Raw genomic sequence first — 15,301 nt, 5'->3', positions numbered from 1 at the left:
CTTTTTCTGCCTCCTCTCAGAAGGAGAGGGTGGGAAAGTTCATTTAGGGCTCTGTGCCTCTTGCTCTTTCAAGTACTTGCTTTTGGTCTGGGCTTTGGGTTTGTTTGGTTTTCTCCTCTGTTTTTTTTTTTTTTTTTTTTGTCCTTAAGGATTCGGATCAAATCAATTTTGCTCTTACCCTTTACATCTTCCATAACTGGCAGCTTTTGTGTTCTTCCTCTTTGCTCTTTTTTTTTTTTTTCAGCCTCTGCTTGCTGTGGTCGGTCTCAGTGAGAGAGGTACTCTCAAGGAACAGAGATATAACAGACCCTCGGGCTCGTGGGAGGGGCTAAATTAGCCGGCCCGTTTAGGAAGGAACCTCTAACTCTGTTTCATTGACTGGAAACAACAGATTGGCCTTGGCGGAGGAGTCCAGCTGCTCATTTCCGTAAAGCTACCAGAAGGCTTCCCAGGGTTGTAACTTTCTGTGTTCGTGTTCAAATACTTCTCTCCCGCTCTTTCCTCTCTCGTTGTTACAGAAATCCACTCTCCCCCTTGGGGGAAAAAAAAAAAAAAAAGTACCTTGGCTGCAAGCAAAAATGCTATTTACTTATTGCAATTTTGAAGCCAGATAACAAGAAACTTGTTACCTTGATACCCACTGGGAAAACTGGGCTGCAAAGACAGTTCTTCCCGCCCCATGAAGCTGATCACTCCCGGTCCCCGATCAGCAATCCTTTTACGAGGCTTATGAGACCTGAAGCGCAAAGGATCCTGCACGCGTCGGGCCAGCCAGTGGCAGGAGAAGTGTTATTGGACGGAAGGCCCGTGCGACGGCACGGGAGGCTGCTTGCTGGGAACAGCTCTCTAGCTGTACTGACGCAAGTTGTTCACCTTTTTTCCAGACCAGGACTTCCGCCTCTTCACGTCTTCTGAGCAGAAATTGCTACACTTGGGCTTTGTCAAGATGACCCAAATACAGATAAGAGGCTGGCCAACGGTTTAAAAACTGTGTATACCAAGTTATTTTGAAATCAAGACAAGAGCTAATCCTCCAAGAGAAAGGTGAGTCCTCAAGTCCCAAGGTTGCCTGGGCAGCTTCTCCCTCCAAGAGGCTGTCAGAAACCTTAGCACTTTAGGTTTGAAAGAAAATTAAGCCACAGGTGTTCACAAAGATAACGAGCAGGTAGGTGCTCCCAGCATCTAATACAGTTTCTCCCAAAGAGTAGGCTGTCATTAAATATTTGATGGGTGAATGAATGAATGAATGAATAGCAGCAAAGCTGGAATGTAGATCTGGTTCCTGATTCCTAGTTCATGCTTTTTCTACATTACTTCTCCAGCATGAGAACTTTTGTCTAAAGCCAATTATACCATAAGGTGTTTTCTTTACATAGACCAGTAAATTTGTGACTATTGAAGATTGTATTTGACTCTATACAGAACATATATTCTTAGCTATACAGTCACCTGCCGCTTAATGATAGAGATACGTTTTGAGAAATGCAAGGTTAGGCGATTTCGTCCTTGTGCAAACATAGAGTGCAGGTACACACGCCTAGATGGGGTAGCCTACTACACACCTAGGCTATATGGTATAGCCTACTGCTTCTAGGCACAAGCCTGTACAGTATGTTACTGTACTAAGCAACAAAGATTAAATCAAGCACAAGGAGAAAATAATGCAATCAAGAGTCACTGTAAACACAAGATGTATGAGGCTGCAGTTTACAGCAAACTTTTTTTATTCAAGTAGAAAGAGTACACTGTAAAATAACAAAAAGTATAGTATAGTAAACACATAAATCAGTAGCATAGTTGTTCATTATCATTATCAAGTATTATGCACTGTACAAAATTGCACATGCTATGCTTGTATACTTGGCAGTGCAGTAGGTTTGTTTATACAAGTATCACCACAAACACTTAAGTATTGTGTTATGATGTTTCCATGGTTATGACATCACTAGGCGATAGGAATTTTTTTACCTTTGTACTAGTATATGTGGTCTATTATTGACCCAAAGCATTGTTATTTGGTACATGACTCTACTTTCAATCACGTTTATTTTTTAATAAGGGCTGGGCTGATTTTTTAGTTTAGGCATCTCTGTTGTTACCTTGCACCACACCTGTCCTATTGTATATGCTCAATAAATGTTTGATGCCTTTATCTGGGCCTATGCAACAAGACTCTTTTTCTTACTAAATGGTTCATAGTTACAGGATTTTGCATTCATAATAACAAATAATTATAGTAATTGGGGGGGGAAAAAGGAATGCCTCTTCCAAAGCCAATTAGACTCCATCTCTAATAAAGAACATTTCATATTTGTTCTATTGTGGTAAAATTGTTTTTTAGTAATATAATGGGGTATATGGGAAAACCAGCAATTTCCAGGGGTCCTCAAACTTTTTAAACAGGGGGCCAGTTCACGGTCCCTCAGACCGTTGGAGGGCCGGACTATAGTTTAAAAAAAACTATGAACAAATTCCTATGCACACTGCACATATCTTATTTTGAAGTAAAAAAACAAAACGGCAAAAACACCCACATGTGGCCCGCGGGCCGTAGTTTGAGGACGCCTGATCTACAATAATAAAAGAGTAAGATGCGAATTGACCTTACCTTCACAACGCCCACCAGCCAATCAGGAGTGAGTATGCAAATTAACCCAACAAAGATGGTGGGTTAATTTGCATACACAGGCACCGGGAGGCCGGGGGTGGGTGGGATGCTTGGTCATCGCCATGGCGATGACACAGGCATTCCGCACCACCCCAGCTGCCCTGGGCCTCTGGGCAGCATGGAAAGGCGGAAAGGCAGCTCCAGGCCAGAGCAAAAGGCAGCTCTGGCGGGAGCGAAGGCAGTGCCGGCAAACTGGGGAAGGAAGGCCCATTCTTGCACGAATCTTCATGCATCGGGCCTCTAGTGGGTTTATAACTATCTTGGCATCGTTGTTTTGGAGACAATCTTGAAAAAGAGCATGTCCACATCTTGGGAACTACAGAATGGAGAACAGACCATCAAAGCTAGAAGGAGAAGAGAATGATCAAGGGGAAGATCCAGAGTGAGTGAGAGGGTAGGTGTAAGAAAGACAGAGCACACCAAGTCTGGGGCAACAGTTCTCTATTTCAAACAATATTAAAATTCTAAGACGCCTCTCATGTTCCACTTGGACATTGCATCATTGAGTAAAGGTTACTTTGACAATTGACTCAATCTCTTTCAATTTCATCGTAGAGAAACTATCAAGTAAAGTGCTCAACTTCTGGTTCCGCCAGGGGAGATAAAATCTCATTATAATAACTAGCACTTCATAAAAAAGAAAAAGTCATCAGAGTTGAATATACAGTAATGAAAGCATAGTTTTAGCCCCCAACTCATCTTATGTGACCCTTTTGACATTTAATGCTTTTATAGTAGCATGCTTTGTGCTACAATTTAATCACAGTGTCTGGTCTTCACACCCTCCTCGGCATCATGAAAACATGATAGTTAAGTAATATTACTTTTCATTTATCCAAGAATAATTACAAAAATGATAGGGTTTTTGTGCATCTTTTTAAAGGCCCGAGACTTTTATCTTAAAAGACAAACTCTAAATTTAAACAAAAAATTATAATCATTTGTAATAGGAAGTAGAATATAAAAACTGCACTCACAGAGATAAAGGGGTGAAGATATTCATCCTGTTTTAACGATGAAATGGTCTTTGATAATTCTTAGAATGTTTAAAGTTTTATTTTTTCTGTACCTTCATTCTTTCTGACTCTGCTGCCTAGATGATCTTTCTAAAGTGCATACCTGATAATGTCATTCCCAGGCTTAAACAATTCTAGTCTCCTTATCATCCATAAAATAAAAGTCAGATTCTTATCATGTAATACGTAAGGTCTCTCTCTGCCTCTCTAGCCTCATTTCCTGCTTTAGGTCCCTGCAGCCTAAAAACAAATTATAATTCCCAAACCATACTCCTTTCATGACTCTGCATTTATACATGTTTTTCTTCTGTTCAGAATGCTCTTTCCCCTCTTGTTCCTTTGGTCCTCCTGCATATCCTTCATGAGTCAGTTTATCTAATCCTCTGTGAAGCTCTGCCTGACCCCTCTTCAGTCCTTCCTCCCCCTCTCCACAAACATGGCACCGACCCACAGAAGAGATGCCAGTCATGTTACCATGATATGTTACAATTTCACTTATGCCTCAGACCGTAAAACATAGAGTCACATTTGAATTCTCTATCCTCACAATCCAAGTACAATTCTTTTTAGCAAATTCCTTGGTTTCTGTCTTCAAAATATATGCAGAACCTGACCTGTTCTCATTTCCTCCATTGCTCCCAAGCCACACCATCTCTCACCTGGTTTATTGTGATACCCTTCTTCCAGACTCTGCTCATAGCCCTGTTCAGTCTGTTCTCAACCCAGAACCCATAGTGATTCAGTTAAAACAAAACAAAAGATCATCTCATTTCTCTGCTCAAAACCCTCCAATGGCTTCCATCTCGCTCCAAGCAAAACTACAGTCCTTCCAACTATCCTGTTCCCCTTCATTCTCAGACTTTCTTTCCTTCTACTTTCCTCTCCTTTCTCCCTCTGTTCCAGCTTCAGAGTCTTTGTACCCGCTGTTCCTTCTGCCTGGAATGCTGTTCTCCCAAATGTCCACACGGCTCATTTTATCATTACCTATATAGGTCTTGTCTTTACCTTCTATCCCAGCTCAAGATTGTGATCTCTCAATGCTATTTTCCACTAAAACAAACCAAGACTCTTTGGGAAAATGGCCGGTTTCAAGTCTGGCGCAGGAAGTGTGAAAGATGAGACTAGAATGTGTTGTCATGCCAGAAGCAAGGACACGGTCTAAAACCCCCAGGGTTGTTGTGTCAAAGGACTCAGAGACAACTAGCCAAAATAGCAAAAAGTTGAGCAGCAATTAGAAATAACAACTGAAATGGATTGAAACATATCAGACAGGCTGATACCAAGTGTTCATAAAAATGCTATAAATAAATCATTGTTCACCTTTGAAACCAATTTATTATTCTGAAAACAAGTAAATAAAAGGGGGAAATATCAACACCCAACATGCCTTTGCCGCACATACTGTACCAGAAGACAACCAAATCATTGATGAAGGTAAGTTTCCTTAAAATATTCCAAATAATGAACGAATAAAAGTAATAGCATTAGGGTATCACCATTGTACAAACACCTAACCAAGTAATGAAGCTAAGCGATAATCAATGACTGCCAGTCTCTGCTCTGGTCTGTTCTGTGCCAGTTGGCTCTAGACTGGCACTGCTCTGCTCACAAGAGATAACTGGCGGTTCAGCTCCACCTGGGAAAATTTGATTTTCAGTGGAAAGGGAAAGTGTGCTCCCAAAGCCACAGGGGAGCTGACTCATAGACAAAAGTGCCAGCCCCTGATCCTGATTGGTCCAAATGGAGCGACTCTGATTGGTCAGTGAGAAAGCTGATGGATATAGCTGTGCAGCTCTAATGGGGAACGTCTCAGTCCTATTGGTTGAAATAGGATTCCAGGAACTCATTTATAAGGGCTGGATCAGATGATAGAAATACAGAGCAGGCAGGCAGCTCAGTGCAGAGGCAGGCTGTTCCGTGCAGGCGTCTGCCTGCGGTGCAGTTTGCTTGAGAGGGCCCTGTGAAGAAAAGGCTGCTAAACTCTGTTTTGTTTTTTAAATTGAGCCCAGTTAGCCACCAGGAGTCCTTCTTAATAGGTATCTTCTTTCTCAGGGTCCACACTTTCAACAGACATCCTTGCACATAGCTGGCACTCAACAGGTGTGAGTTCCTTTCCTCTTCACACGTACATATGCTAGATCTGTGTTCAGATTAAACAATATGTTGTCTTCTCTTCTTGTGTCTCTTACCCCCCTCCCCCATCTTATATTTATTTTTCAGAAGTAACCCAGTGCACCTGAGGGAAATGAGCGTAAGTCCCTTCTCTACCATAGCACAAAGGACCTCACCACCCCTTCCCTAAATTTAAAGTGGAACTGGAGCCATGTTGAGAGGGGAATGGGGAGTGAAGAATGACCTGGGGTCCCCCATGTCTTTGTCTTTCCAGGATAAACCAGTGGCCTTGGAAGTCAGAGAGGAATGCCCTGAACTCCAAGGCAGGGGGAGCCCTTGAATGTTGCAGAATGGCCCCCTCTTCCACAGGGGAAATGTGTGACCAAGCAGTGGCACCAGAAGAAAGCAGGCCTAGAGCATATAACACAGCAACTTCAAGAAGAGCAGACACTTAACAAGTTTGCAGGATTGAAATGAAGGCCCTAAACTACAGGTAAATGTCTAACCTGGTCCCAGTACTTAGTGAAGTCTGTGTTGTGTAGGCGTTATTTTAGTTTACATCACTATTTCACAATTTACACATAACCACTCTTATTTGAGCTACAACTACTGCCTCTTTCCCTGCACGAAATCTCTTACATTTTCTGTTGAAGCATCCTCTTAACCTTCTTCATCCTACTACTCCACCTAAGTGCTCTGATTCCTCTAAAGGCCTCCAAGTCTGCAGAGATAATGAGTGAAATGTCACTTCTTTAAGAATGATAAAATGTAATTGCTACTTCAAGAGGCATGCCCCAAATCCATGAATTGCAGGTATGATAACTAATAACAGCTGTAACTTCTTTAAGGTCAAAGATGTTCATTTCCCAAGAAACTACTCACTATCTATAAAAGTCCAATCAATTTATAAAAGTTCCTAAACTTTTTAAATTTTTTTTAATGTTAATCTTCACCTGAGGATATTTTTTCCATTGATTTTTCAGAAAAAGTGTAAGGGAGGAAGAGAGAGAGGCGGGAGGGGGGGAGGGAGGGAAAGAAACATTGATGTGAGAGACCCATTGATTGGTTGCCTCCCACATGTGCCCCAACTGGGGTCAGGGATCAAACATGCAGCCCAGGTACGGGCCCTCAACCAAGGATAGAACCCGCAACCCTTTGGTACATGGGCTGATGCTCTAACCACTGAGATGCTGGCCAGGGCTTAAAATATTTTTCAATTTAAATAAAGACAATAACAGATCAGTGGTTGTCAGAGATTCACTGGGTTGGGGGAAGTGTGGAATAGGTGAAGCACAGGGGGTTTTTTAGGGTGGTGACATTATTCAGTATGATACTGTAATGGTGAATGCATAACAGCATTTGTCAAATTTATAGAACTCTAGAGGACAAAGAATGAACTTTAATGTATACAGAATTTTTAAAAAAACATTCAGGGGGTTAAGGGATCCCAGAATGGAATGTAGATTATGACAAAAGAATCCAACTGTGTTACAAATGTATGAAACAACCGCACTGAAGCTGGTAGGGGAAAAGTGATGACCTAAGGCGAGGTTTGTAAGACTAAAGGCAAAAGGAATTGTAAAAAACCACATTACTTTACTTGATAAAGTTGTTTCCCGTGGGAATAAAGGTTCGTAATTCTGAGAGCACTATGCATGCATGCTGGAATCGAACAATTAAGTAAACAGATGACATAGGAGTCAGGGTTCTCACTGTTGGAGCGAAAGGTTTCAGACAAGTCAGGGGAGGTGGCCAGAATGATCCAGGTAGTGAGGGATTAGAGCTGGAAGCATCAGTATGAGCTCTAGTTTAATATGCAGATGGATAAATATAGCAATACTAGAGGCCCGGTGCACGAAATTCGTGCACTGGGGAGGGTGTCCCTCAGCCCAGCTTGCACCCTCTCTAATATGGGACACCTCGGGGGATGTCCAATTGCATGTTTAGGCCCGATCCCTGTGGAATCGGGCCTAAACCTGCAGTTGGACATCCCTCTCACAATCCGGGACCACTGGCTCCTAACCGCTCACCTACCTGCCTGATTGCCCCCTAACTGCTCCCTTGCTGGCCTGATTGCCCCCTAACTGCTCCTCTGTGGGCCTGATTGCCCGCAAATACCCTCCCCTGCTGACCTGATCACCCCCAAGGCTTTTATTAGTATAGATGTATAGTTGTATGTATACAAGGTTTAGTATATTTGTTTCCTTGCTCTATGCCTTAAAAACAATGAAACCCAAGCAGCAATGAGCATACATAGCCCCCAGAACTTTGTGTTCTAAAATCACTCCCCAATAAAAGGAACCAGATTTCCCTGGAGAAATGGCTGATTCTAGGATTAGGACAGGAAATATGCAAGGTGAGCCTGGAGCATCGTGTAGTGCCAGAAAATGAGGAAGTAATCAAAAAACACCACAGCGATGAGGTGTATTAAGTTGACAAAGGAGCCAATTGTACGAACTCCCAATAGCCAAAACTAGAACACTTTGAACGACAAAATAGTATTCAATTATAACGAAAGTATAAAAGAAATATACATGAATATATGCTGATATAAATTGTTGAACATATAAATAAATGAGAGAATAAATAAAGCTCCTGTTAAGAAGAATTACAAATATGGCCGAAACCGGTTTGGCTCAGTGGATAGAGCGTCAGCCTGCGGACTGAAAGGTCCCAGGTTCGATTCCGGTCAAGGGCGTGTATCTTGGTTGCGGGCACATCCCCAGTGCGGGGTGTGCAGGAGGCAGCTGATCGATGTTTCTCTCTCATCAATGTTTCTAACTCTCTATCCCTCTCCCTTCCTCTCTGTAAAAAATCAATAAAATATATTTTTTTTAAAAAAAAGAATTACAAATATGTTATGTAGATACTCTGCCCTCTAGAAGGCGGAACCTAACTCTCCTTAAGTGTGGGCTGCATGTATCGGCTACCTTCCAAAGACTGGAGTATGGGAAGGATGAAAGTAAGAGTGATTTTACAGTGGCAAAACCCGACAAACACTATCTCAGCCAGGTGACCAAAATCAACATCAACAGTGATAAGTCATGTTGTAGTACATATCATCAGTATATGTAATGAAATACTTCACCTCTGCAGTCCTCCTCCAAAAATGCCTGTAACCCCAATATAATCACGAGAAAGACATCAGACAAATGCCAACTGAGGGTCATTCTACAAATACCTGACCAGTATTTCTCAAAACTGTCAAAGTAATCAAAACCAAGGGAAGTCTGAGAAAATAGCATAGCCAAGAGGACATGAGGCTTTTTACAAAAGAAAGAGAGGATATGAGGATTTAATATAATGTGGAATCCTGGGTGGTATTCTGGAACAGAAAAGCGACATTGGGTAAAAACTAGGGAAATTGGAATAAAGTATGGGCGGGCGTTAGTTAATAATAATGTATCAATATTGGTTCATAGATTACAACAAATGTACCACTGTAATTTAAATTGCTAATAATAAGAGTAATTGGGTATGGAGCACATGGGAACTTTCTGTACTACTTCACAACTGTTCTGTAAATTAAAATCTATTCTAAAATTAAAAGTTTATATTTTTAAATGTTAAGTTACACATTGTATAGGAGTTTAAATGCAGCTGTTGTACCAAAAGCCCTTGCTGAAGCACATCTTTATTAAAGTAACTGCTAAATGGACATGGTTTTGCAAAAGCATTTGTTACACATGATTTCTTGTTTAAACAGAATCCATTGTATTTACATCCAGCAAAGCAAAGTTAACTCGGGCTGTGTGCCAAGACAGGGAAATAGCCTTGTTATATAGACCCAGCGTGATAATGGTGGTATTCAAATCTTTCTGTCCGTGACACATAATATTCCCATTGGTCTAAACCGGGGGAAAACCTCTAAGTTGGTTCTCCACTGGCTCAAAAAGTTTCCAAATAACTGTCTCTGGGGAGAAGTCAGAAACTCTGGGGCCAGGGTTGGGCAGGAAGGAGTTAGTGACTGCTGGTTCCAGAACTTGAAAAAAAATAATAATAAAAGGAAGGAAAATGCCTACGCTTCTCCAGAGGGCCACCCTAACATGGGAACATTGCCAGAGAACTTGAAGTAGCTCTGAGAAGGAGAAAAGTTGGAGCTGAGAAAAGTTTACCACACTTAACCGACCCTCGGTGTCCAGGACTGTACTTGCTAAGCAGAATACCATCCAAAGGGTGTCAATTTCTGTCTTCTAACTCCAGACATTGCTGGTCCTAGGAGGCAGGGGAAATTTTTTAAAGAACACATGGCCTCCAGAATCTTATGTTCAAGGCCTTAACAGCATGAGGGCACACAGCCAGGTTTTAAGACAATAATAGCACACAATACCAGGCCAGTCTATAGCAAAAAGCTCGAGAGTTACTGTTAACGCCTCTGCCTCTGTGGAGATCAGCAGGGGTGCACAACCCTGGAGGCAATGCCAGGGTCAGGCACTCTGCTCTCCCTTACATTAGGCCCTTCCTCCATTGAGGCCCGCAGAGCCTGAAGAAACAGGAGAGCAGGAAAAGATCAGAGTGATTCTCAGACTTTTTTTGTTTTGTTTAAGGTATTATAGACTTTTGAGATTATTACTTAGCCTAGGTCAGTGATGGCGAACCTATGACACGCGTGTCAGCACTGACACGCGTAGCCATTTCTGATGGCACGCGGCCGCTGAGGCGGCCACATGCCGAAGATGAAACATTTGCTGCTCCTGAGGATGAAACATTTGCGAAATAATGTTTTTTCCTCAAAGTGACACAGTACCCGAGTTATGCTCAGTTTTTTGGCAAAGTTTGACACACCAAGCTCAAAAGGTTGCCCATCACTGGCCTAGGTGGTTCTCCCAGCTCATCCTTCAAGGTCAAGTTCAAGCTTTAAATATTTAGTCTTCCAGCTAACCCTCCCTCCTCCAAGTTCTGAGAGCATAACTCTCCTCTCTGAAGTGCTGAGTGAAGTGGCCCTTGCTTAATGCCATGCCTGGCTTGTTTCCTTTCATGTATAATGTTTAATATATACAATCTAGAGTCTGACTTCATACTCTAGAGTCTGACTAAAATTCTTTTTCCACTGAGCCAAACCAGTTAGGGCTAAAATTCTTTTTCCCTCCTCCCCACCTACATCCTCCCATATTTCAGAGCACCTAATCCAGTGTTTTGCATAAGTGCTTAATAAATAGCTGACCTTGATTCGTTATACTAATTTCTCTCAACTATCCGTAAGAAAAATTAAATGTAAATCAGGTATTTTTCACATCTTACCTTTCTAGCTAGCGATTCAACATAGCCAGGAGATTGTCATCATTCTGCCCAGCCTACTTATGGTAAGACTTGTTTTGAGGTGGTTATGCATTTCCTTGACCAAATTTGCCTTTCAGGATTCTAATCACACAGGACTTCTTGGTTCCCAGCTGACTAACCACTGCATCCAGTTTGGGTGCAGGTACCCAAGCCTCCGGACAGTAGCAAAATCATCTGCTTAGCATCACGGAGAGAGTATCCTATTGCATATTGCCAGCCTGGGAAAAGATCAAAATTCAGAATTCGAAGTATAATTTCTACTAAGTGTGTATCGCTTTTGCACCATTGTAAGTCAGGGACTGTCTGTACAAAGTTGGATATTATAGCATTGTTTTTAGTGTCAAAAACAAAACAAAGTCAGGAAGATACCTGGAATGGTTAACAAAATTATATTGATCAGGGGAGTAAGAGAGCTACAGTTTATACTTTGCCCTAATCAGTCACTGGCTCAGGGCTGGAGGGTGGGGCATAAATGCTTAGGAGCCTCTAGGTCAGTGGTTCTCAACCTTTCTAATGCCGCGACCCTTTAATTCAGTTCCTCATGTTGTGGTGACCCCCCAACCATAAAATAATTTTCGATGCTACGTCATAACTGTAATTTTGCAACTGTTAATGAATCGTAATGTAAATATCTGTGTTTCCCGATGGTCTTAGGCGACCCTGCTAGTGGTCGCGACCCACAGGTTGAGAACCGCTGCTGTAGAGCCTAAGACCATCGGAAAACACAGATATTTACATTACGATTCATAATAGTAGCAAAATTACAGTTATGAAGTAACAACGAAAATAATTTTATGCTTGGGGGTCACCACAACATGAGGAACTGTATTAAAGGTCGCGGCATTAGAAAGGTTGAGAACCACTGCTCTAGGCCCTCTTGAGCACAAGCAAAGCATGTTCCAGCATCCTGAGGGCTCACTCACAGACACAGGGAAGGCTATGGGGCGGCCTGCACCGGAGCGGGTGTGCTCAGGTGTGCTCAGAGAGACTGAAGAGGTCTCGGGGCCTGTGAGGGCAGCACTGACAAGTCTGCTACCAGTGGTCTTGGGATTAGTATAGATCGTGGCAATTTTTAAACAAAAACTTACTTATGCACCTCACGCATGTGCAGGAAAAGGACATGCGCGAGGAATGGAGGGTGGAAATGGATGAGGGGAGGCAAAGGCATTTTTGTTTATTTTTATCTATACATTTTTATATTATTTCCACTAAATACTAAACATTGTCATAAAAACTGTAGGGGGGAAAGTTAGCTAGAATCTCTCAATAGATGGATCATTCCCAAGTAAAATTCTTTCTCAGAACGTGAATTAGTCACACAAATCTCTCCCAACTCTGAGGTTTTTCTGACCTAGTTCAGAGTATGTGATAAACCCTATTGTTTTTAAATTAATCGCTTGTCATATAACAGGCGACGTTCATTTAAAAAAAAAAGTTTAGGTTTGCTGAATTATAATATTTAAATGGTTTTAAAAGCCAACCAGGAGTCTAAAATTAAGTTAAAATTCACCTGCATTAAGAACCTTTACAAATAACTCATCTGAGTTGACAACCAGATAAAAAGATTATCTTCCACGCAACACTAAGCATGCTCACGCACAATGACAGACACAGCATCACTTACAGTTCTGCTTGGAAAGAGATTTCTTTTGACATTGGCTGCAAGGCACAGTCTGAATTTCAAAACATTACAAATCTGTTTTTACCAAGTGTTTTAGAATCAAGGATATACAGACTATACGTAGAAAATGTCTCTAAGCCTACCCCCTCGCCTGTTCGCCATAATTTCTTCCAGGAAAAACAGAAATTGCATAGAGGTCTGTGCTCTGAAGCCTCCGGAACGACAGCGAGAGCCGCCGGTGGAGATGTGTCTGTGGGAGGGAGAGCCGGGAGCAGAGGGATCGGCTCCGTGTGCCATCGCGTGCTGTTGTGCCTCGCAGACTGCACGTGGTTTGCTCTGTGTCCGTGACCCAGAGGATGAGCAACATGGAACGACAGGGTGTGCACGAGCGTGCCATCCGCCCAGGGGAAGGTGCAAGGAGTTATCTGAAAATACTTCACTAATGCTCCACTAACGTAAATATCCCCCACGTGTACAATTACTTGTCACTGCACTTTGTGTTCTGAAATAGGAGCAAGCTAGAAGAGAACTGGTGAGGAAATAATTCCCCCCTTCGCTGTTTAACTGTCCTCTAGATCCTTCCTCTGCCTAGTAGAAAGGCTTTGTGAAAAAGACACTATGGGGCTCCCAAACAGCAGGTAATATGCCATGGTTTATTACCGCCGTGCCACATCACAGCCTCCCATAGAAGCCTCCCGTAGAGTCCTATTTCGCTTTTTCTCTCTGTTACTGATGCACAGAGCAGATCCATTCTTTGCATCAGCTTAACTCCATCTCAACTCCTCTGAGCTGGCAAGAAAGTCCATCACAAACATTTCTGGAGTCCCCTTATCTCCCTGGTTTACAACAGAATCCAGGAGACGTACGAGGTCATAAAATAGGGAAAGGACTTCTAAGCTCTCACCTACCTTGATCCCTTCTGATATTTTCACTGCCCAGCTTTGAAATGTGACAGGCTTTCTGTCCCGGTGTTAAGTAGGGAGGAGCTAAGTACGATGCCAGGAGTGGAGCCTCCCTGAGGCGCCATGCCGCCATCCTCTCTGAAATATTACCAACCAGGGCAGGACCACAGAACAAGAGAGGGTCCCCACTGCCCGTGGCTCACCACCTTCCGCCCCCTCCTCAGTGCTCCAGATTTCCCACGCTCTCTCCTGGCCCTCAAAAGCATCCCCTTTTATTCCTTCCCTATTTACCCTATTGCTCCAGGGAACCTTCCATAATTTCAACAATAAGCCAGGGTGGGATTGGGAACTCATAATAATTAACATCTTAACAAAAGTATCCAGCCAATTGCTCTGGTGTTATTCCTTCCCATCCCAAATTTCCCTTCAATCCTCACCCCACCCTCCATCACTGTGAGACTTGGGAGTTCTGGGAAGAAGGGACTGTTTACTACACATTTTACATCCTCAAAAATACCTAACATGGGGATTCTCAACCACTGTACTCATGGAATCAAATCGCTCCCAGCAGCCCTTCCAAATTTTTATTGACATGTAAAAAGAAATTTGATTTTTGCTACAAATTGGGATAAATATTGTGACAGCAATGCCTGAGCTGTAACATGAAGCACATCAGATACTGGGTGTGGAGCAGGTTTGCTGTAATTAAGACGTGTGAGGTTAGCATGTCATCATGCTAACTACAGAGAAACTGCAAGAGCTCTGCCTCCAAGGAGAGCTCAGCCAGGGCAGAGCCAGCTCTTCCCAAACAGCAGCCGTCCTGAAGAGCAGACCGGAGGTAGCCCTGATGCTTTCATTGACCCGGTGATGGCAATTGCCTTGTCATTGTCACTGGCCTGATTAGTGTTGCTTTCAATCATTTGATTATCTCACAACATGTCTCCAAAAATTCGTAGAATTTGAAGTGTGCTTCTGTGGCAGAGACTGCTAGATGTTCACTCCTCTTGTTCTCATTTTCTTCCTCGCCAAAAGATATCCATTGTTTAGCCACCCAGCATAGAGTACACTGCCCAGCCTGCCTTGCAACTGTGCGTAGAGGGGATGGTGAATCACTCTGGGACTAGCAACAATGGGTTTCCAGGACTACGCCTGGTGCCTGGCCTGAAGGGGCAAGGAGAGGAAGGAAGCGGTTCCTGGAACCCACAGAGACAGCCTCCTGACAAGAACTGTGGCTTCTGTATTGGGTTGGGGTCTGTCAGAAATAGACCTTAAAACTAAGATTTCAGCCGAAACCAGTTTGGCTTAGTGGATAGAGCGTCGGTCTGCGGACTGATAGGTCCCAGGTTCGATTCCGGTCAAGGGCATGTACATTGGTTGCGGGCACGTCCCCAGTGGGGGATGTGCAGGAGGCAGCTGGTCGATGTTTCTCTCTCATCAATGTTTCTAACTCTCTATCCCTCTCCCTTCCTCTCTGTAAAAAATCAATAAAAAATATATTTAAAAAAAAAACACTAAGATTTCAGCACAAGCAGTTTATTTAGGAAGCAATCCCAGGAGGCCCTGTAAGAGGTTAGGTAAATGAGACGGGGCAGGAAGGAGGCCAGGGCAGGGTGCCATTGCTCAACAGATCTCCACTGAGTGCTATCGGGCTCAGTCTTGGGGCTCAGTCTTGATAGGGACCTCTGGGAGATGGTCAAGTTCG

At 43.0% G+C, this 15,301-nt stretch overlaps 1 protein-coding gene and 1 long non-coding RNA gene across 3 annotated transcripts in view; one reads left to right on the top strand and one right to left on the bottom strand.

Moving 5' to 3' along the window:
• The window catches only part of ENTPD1 (ectonucleoside triphosphate diphosphohydrolase 1), a 97,759-nt gene extending 97,063 nt beyond the window's left edge, over positions 1-696 (bottom strand). The window contains exon 1 of one of the 2 annotated variants that reach the window (XM_079793801.1): positions 630-696. In XM_079793801.1, the coding sequence (XP_079649927.1) occupies positions 630-681 (52 nt within the window). In that variant the 5' untranslated portion in view covers positions 682-696. Of the gene's footprint in view, positions 1-178; positions 610-629 lie in introns of those variants that run through there. The other variant, XM_079793803.1, reaches the window with a different exon arrangement.
• On the top strand, positions 697-14,876 carry LOC307112801. Its single transcript, XR_013814753.1, has 3 exons — positions 697-1,044; positions 6,071-6,289; positions 12,872-14,876. It is a non-coding gene; the product is annotated as an uncharacterized lncRNA (long non-coding RNA).
• The last annotated feature ends 425 nt before the right edge of the window (positions 14,877-15,301 follow it).

Source organism: Cnephaeus nilssonii (assembly GCF_951640355.1).
Source record: "Cnephaeus nilssonii genome assembly, chromosome: 16".
NCBI lineage: Eukaryota > Metazoa > Chordata > Mammalia > Chiroptera > Vespertilionidae > Cnephaeus > Cnephaeus nilssonii.
Note: the sequence above shows the minus strand (reverse complement) of the source record. Positions and strands in the feature narration are given on the sequence as shown.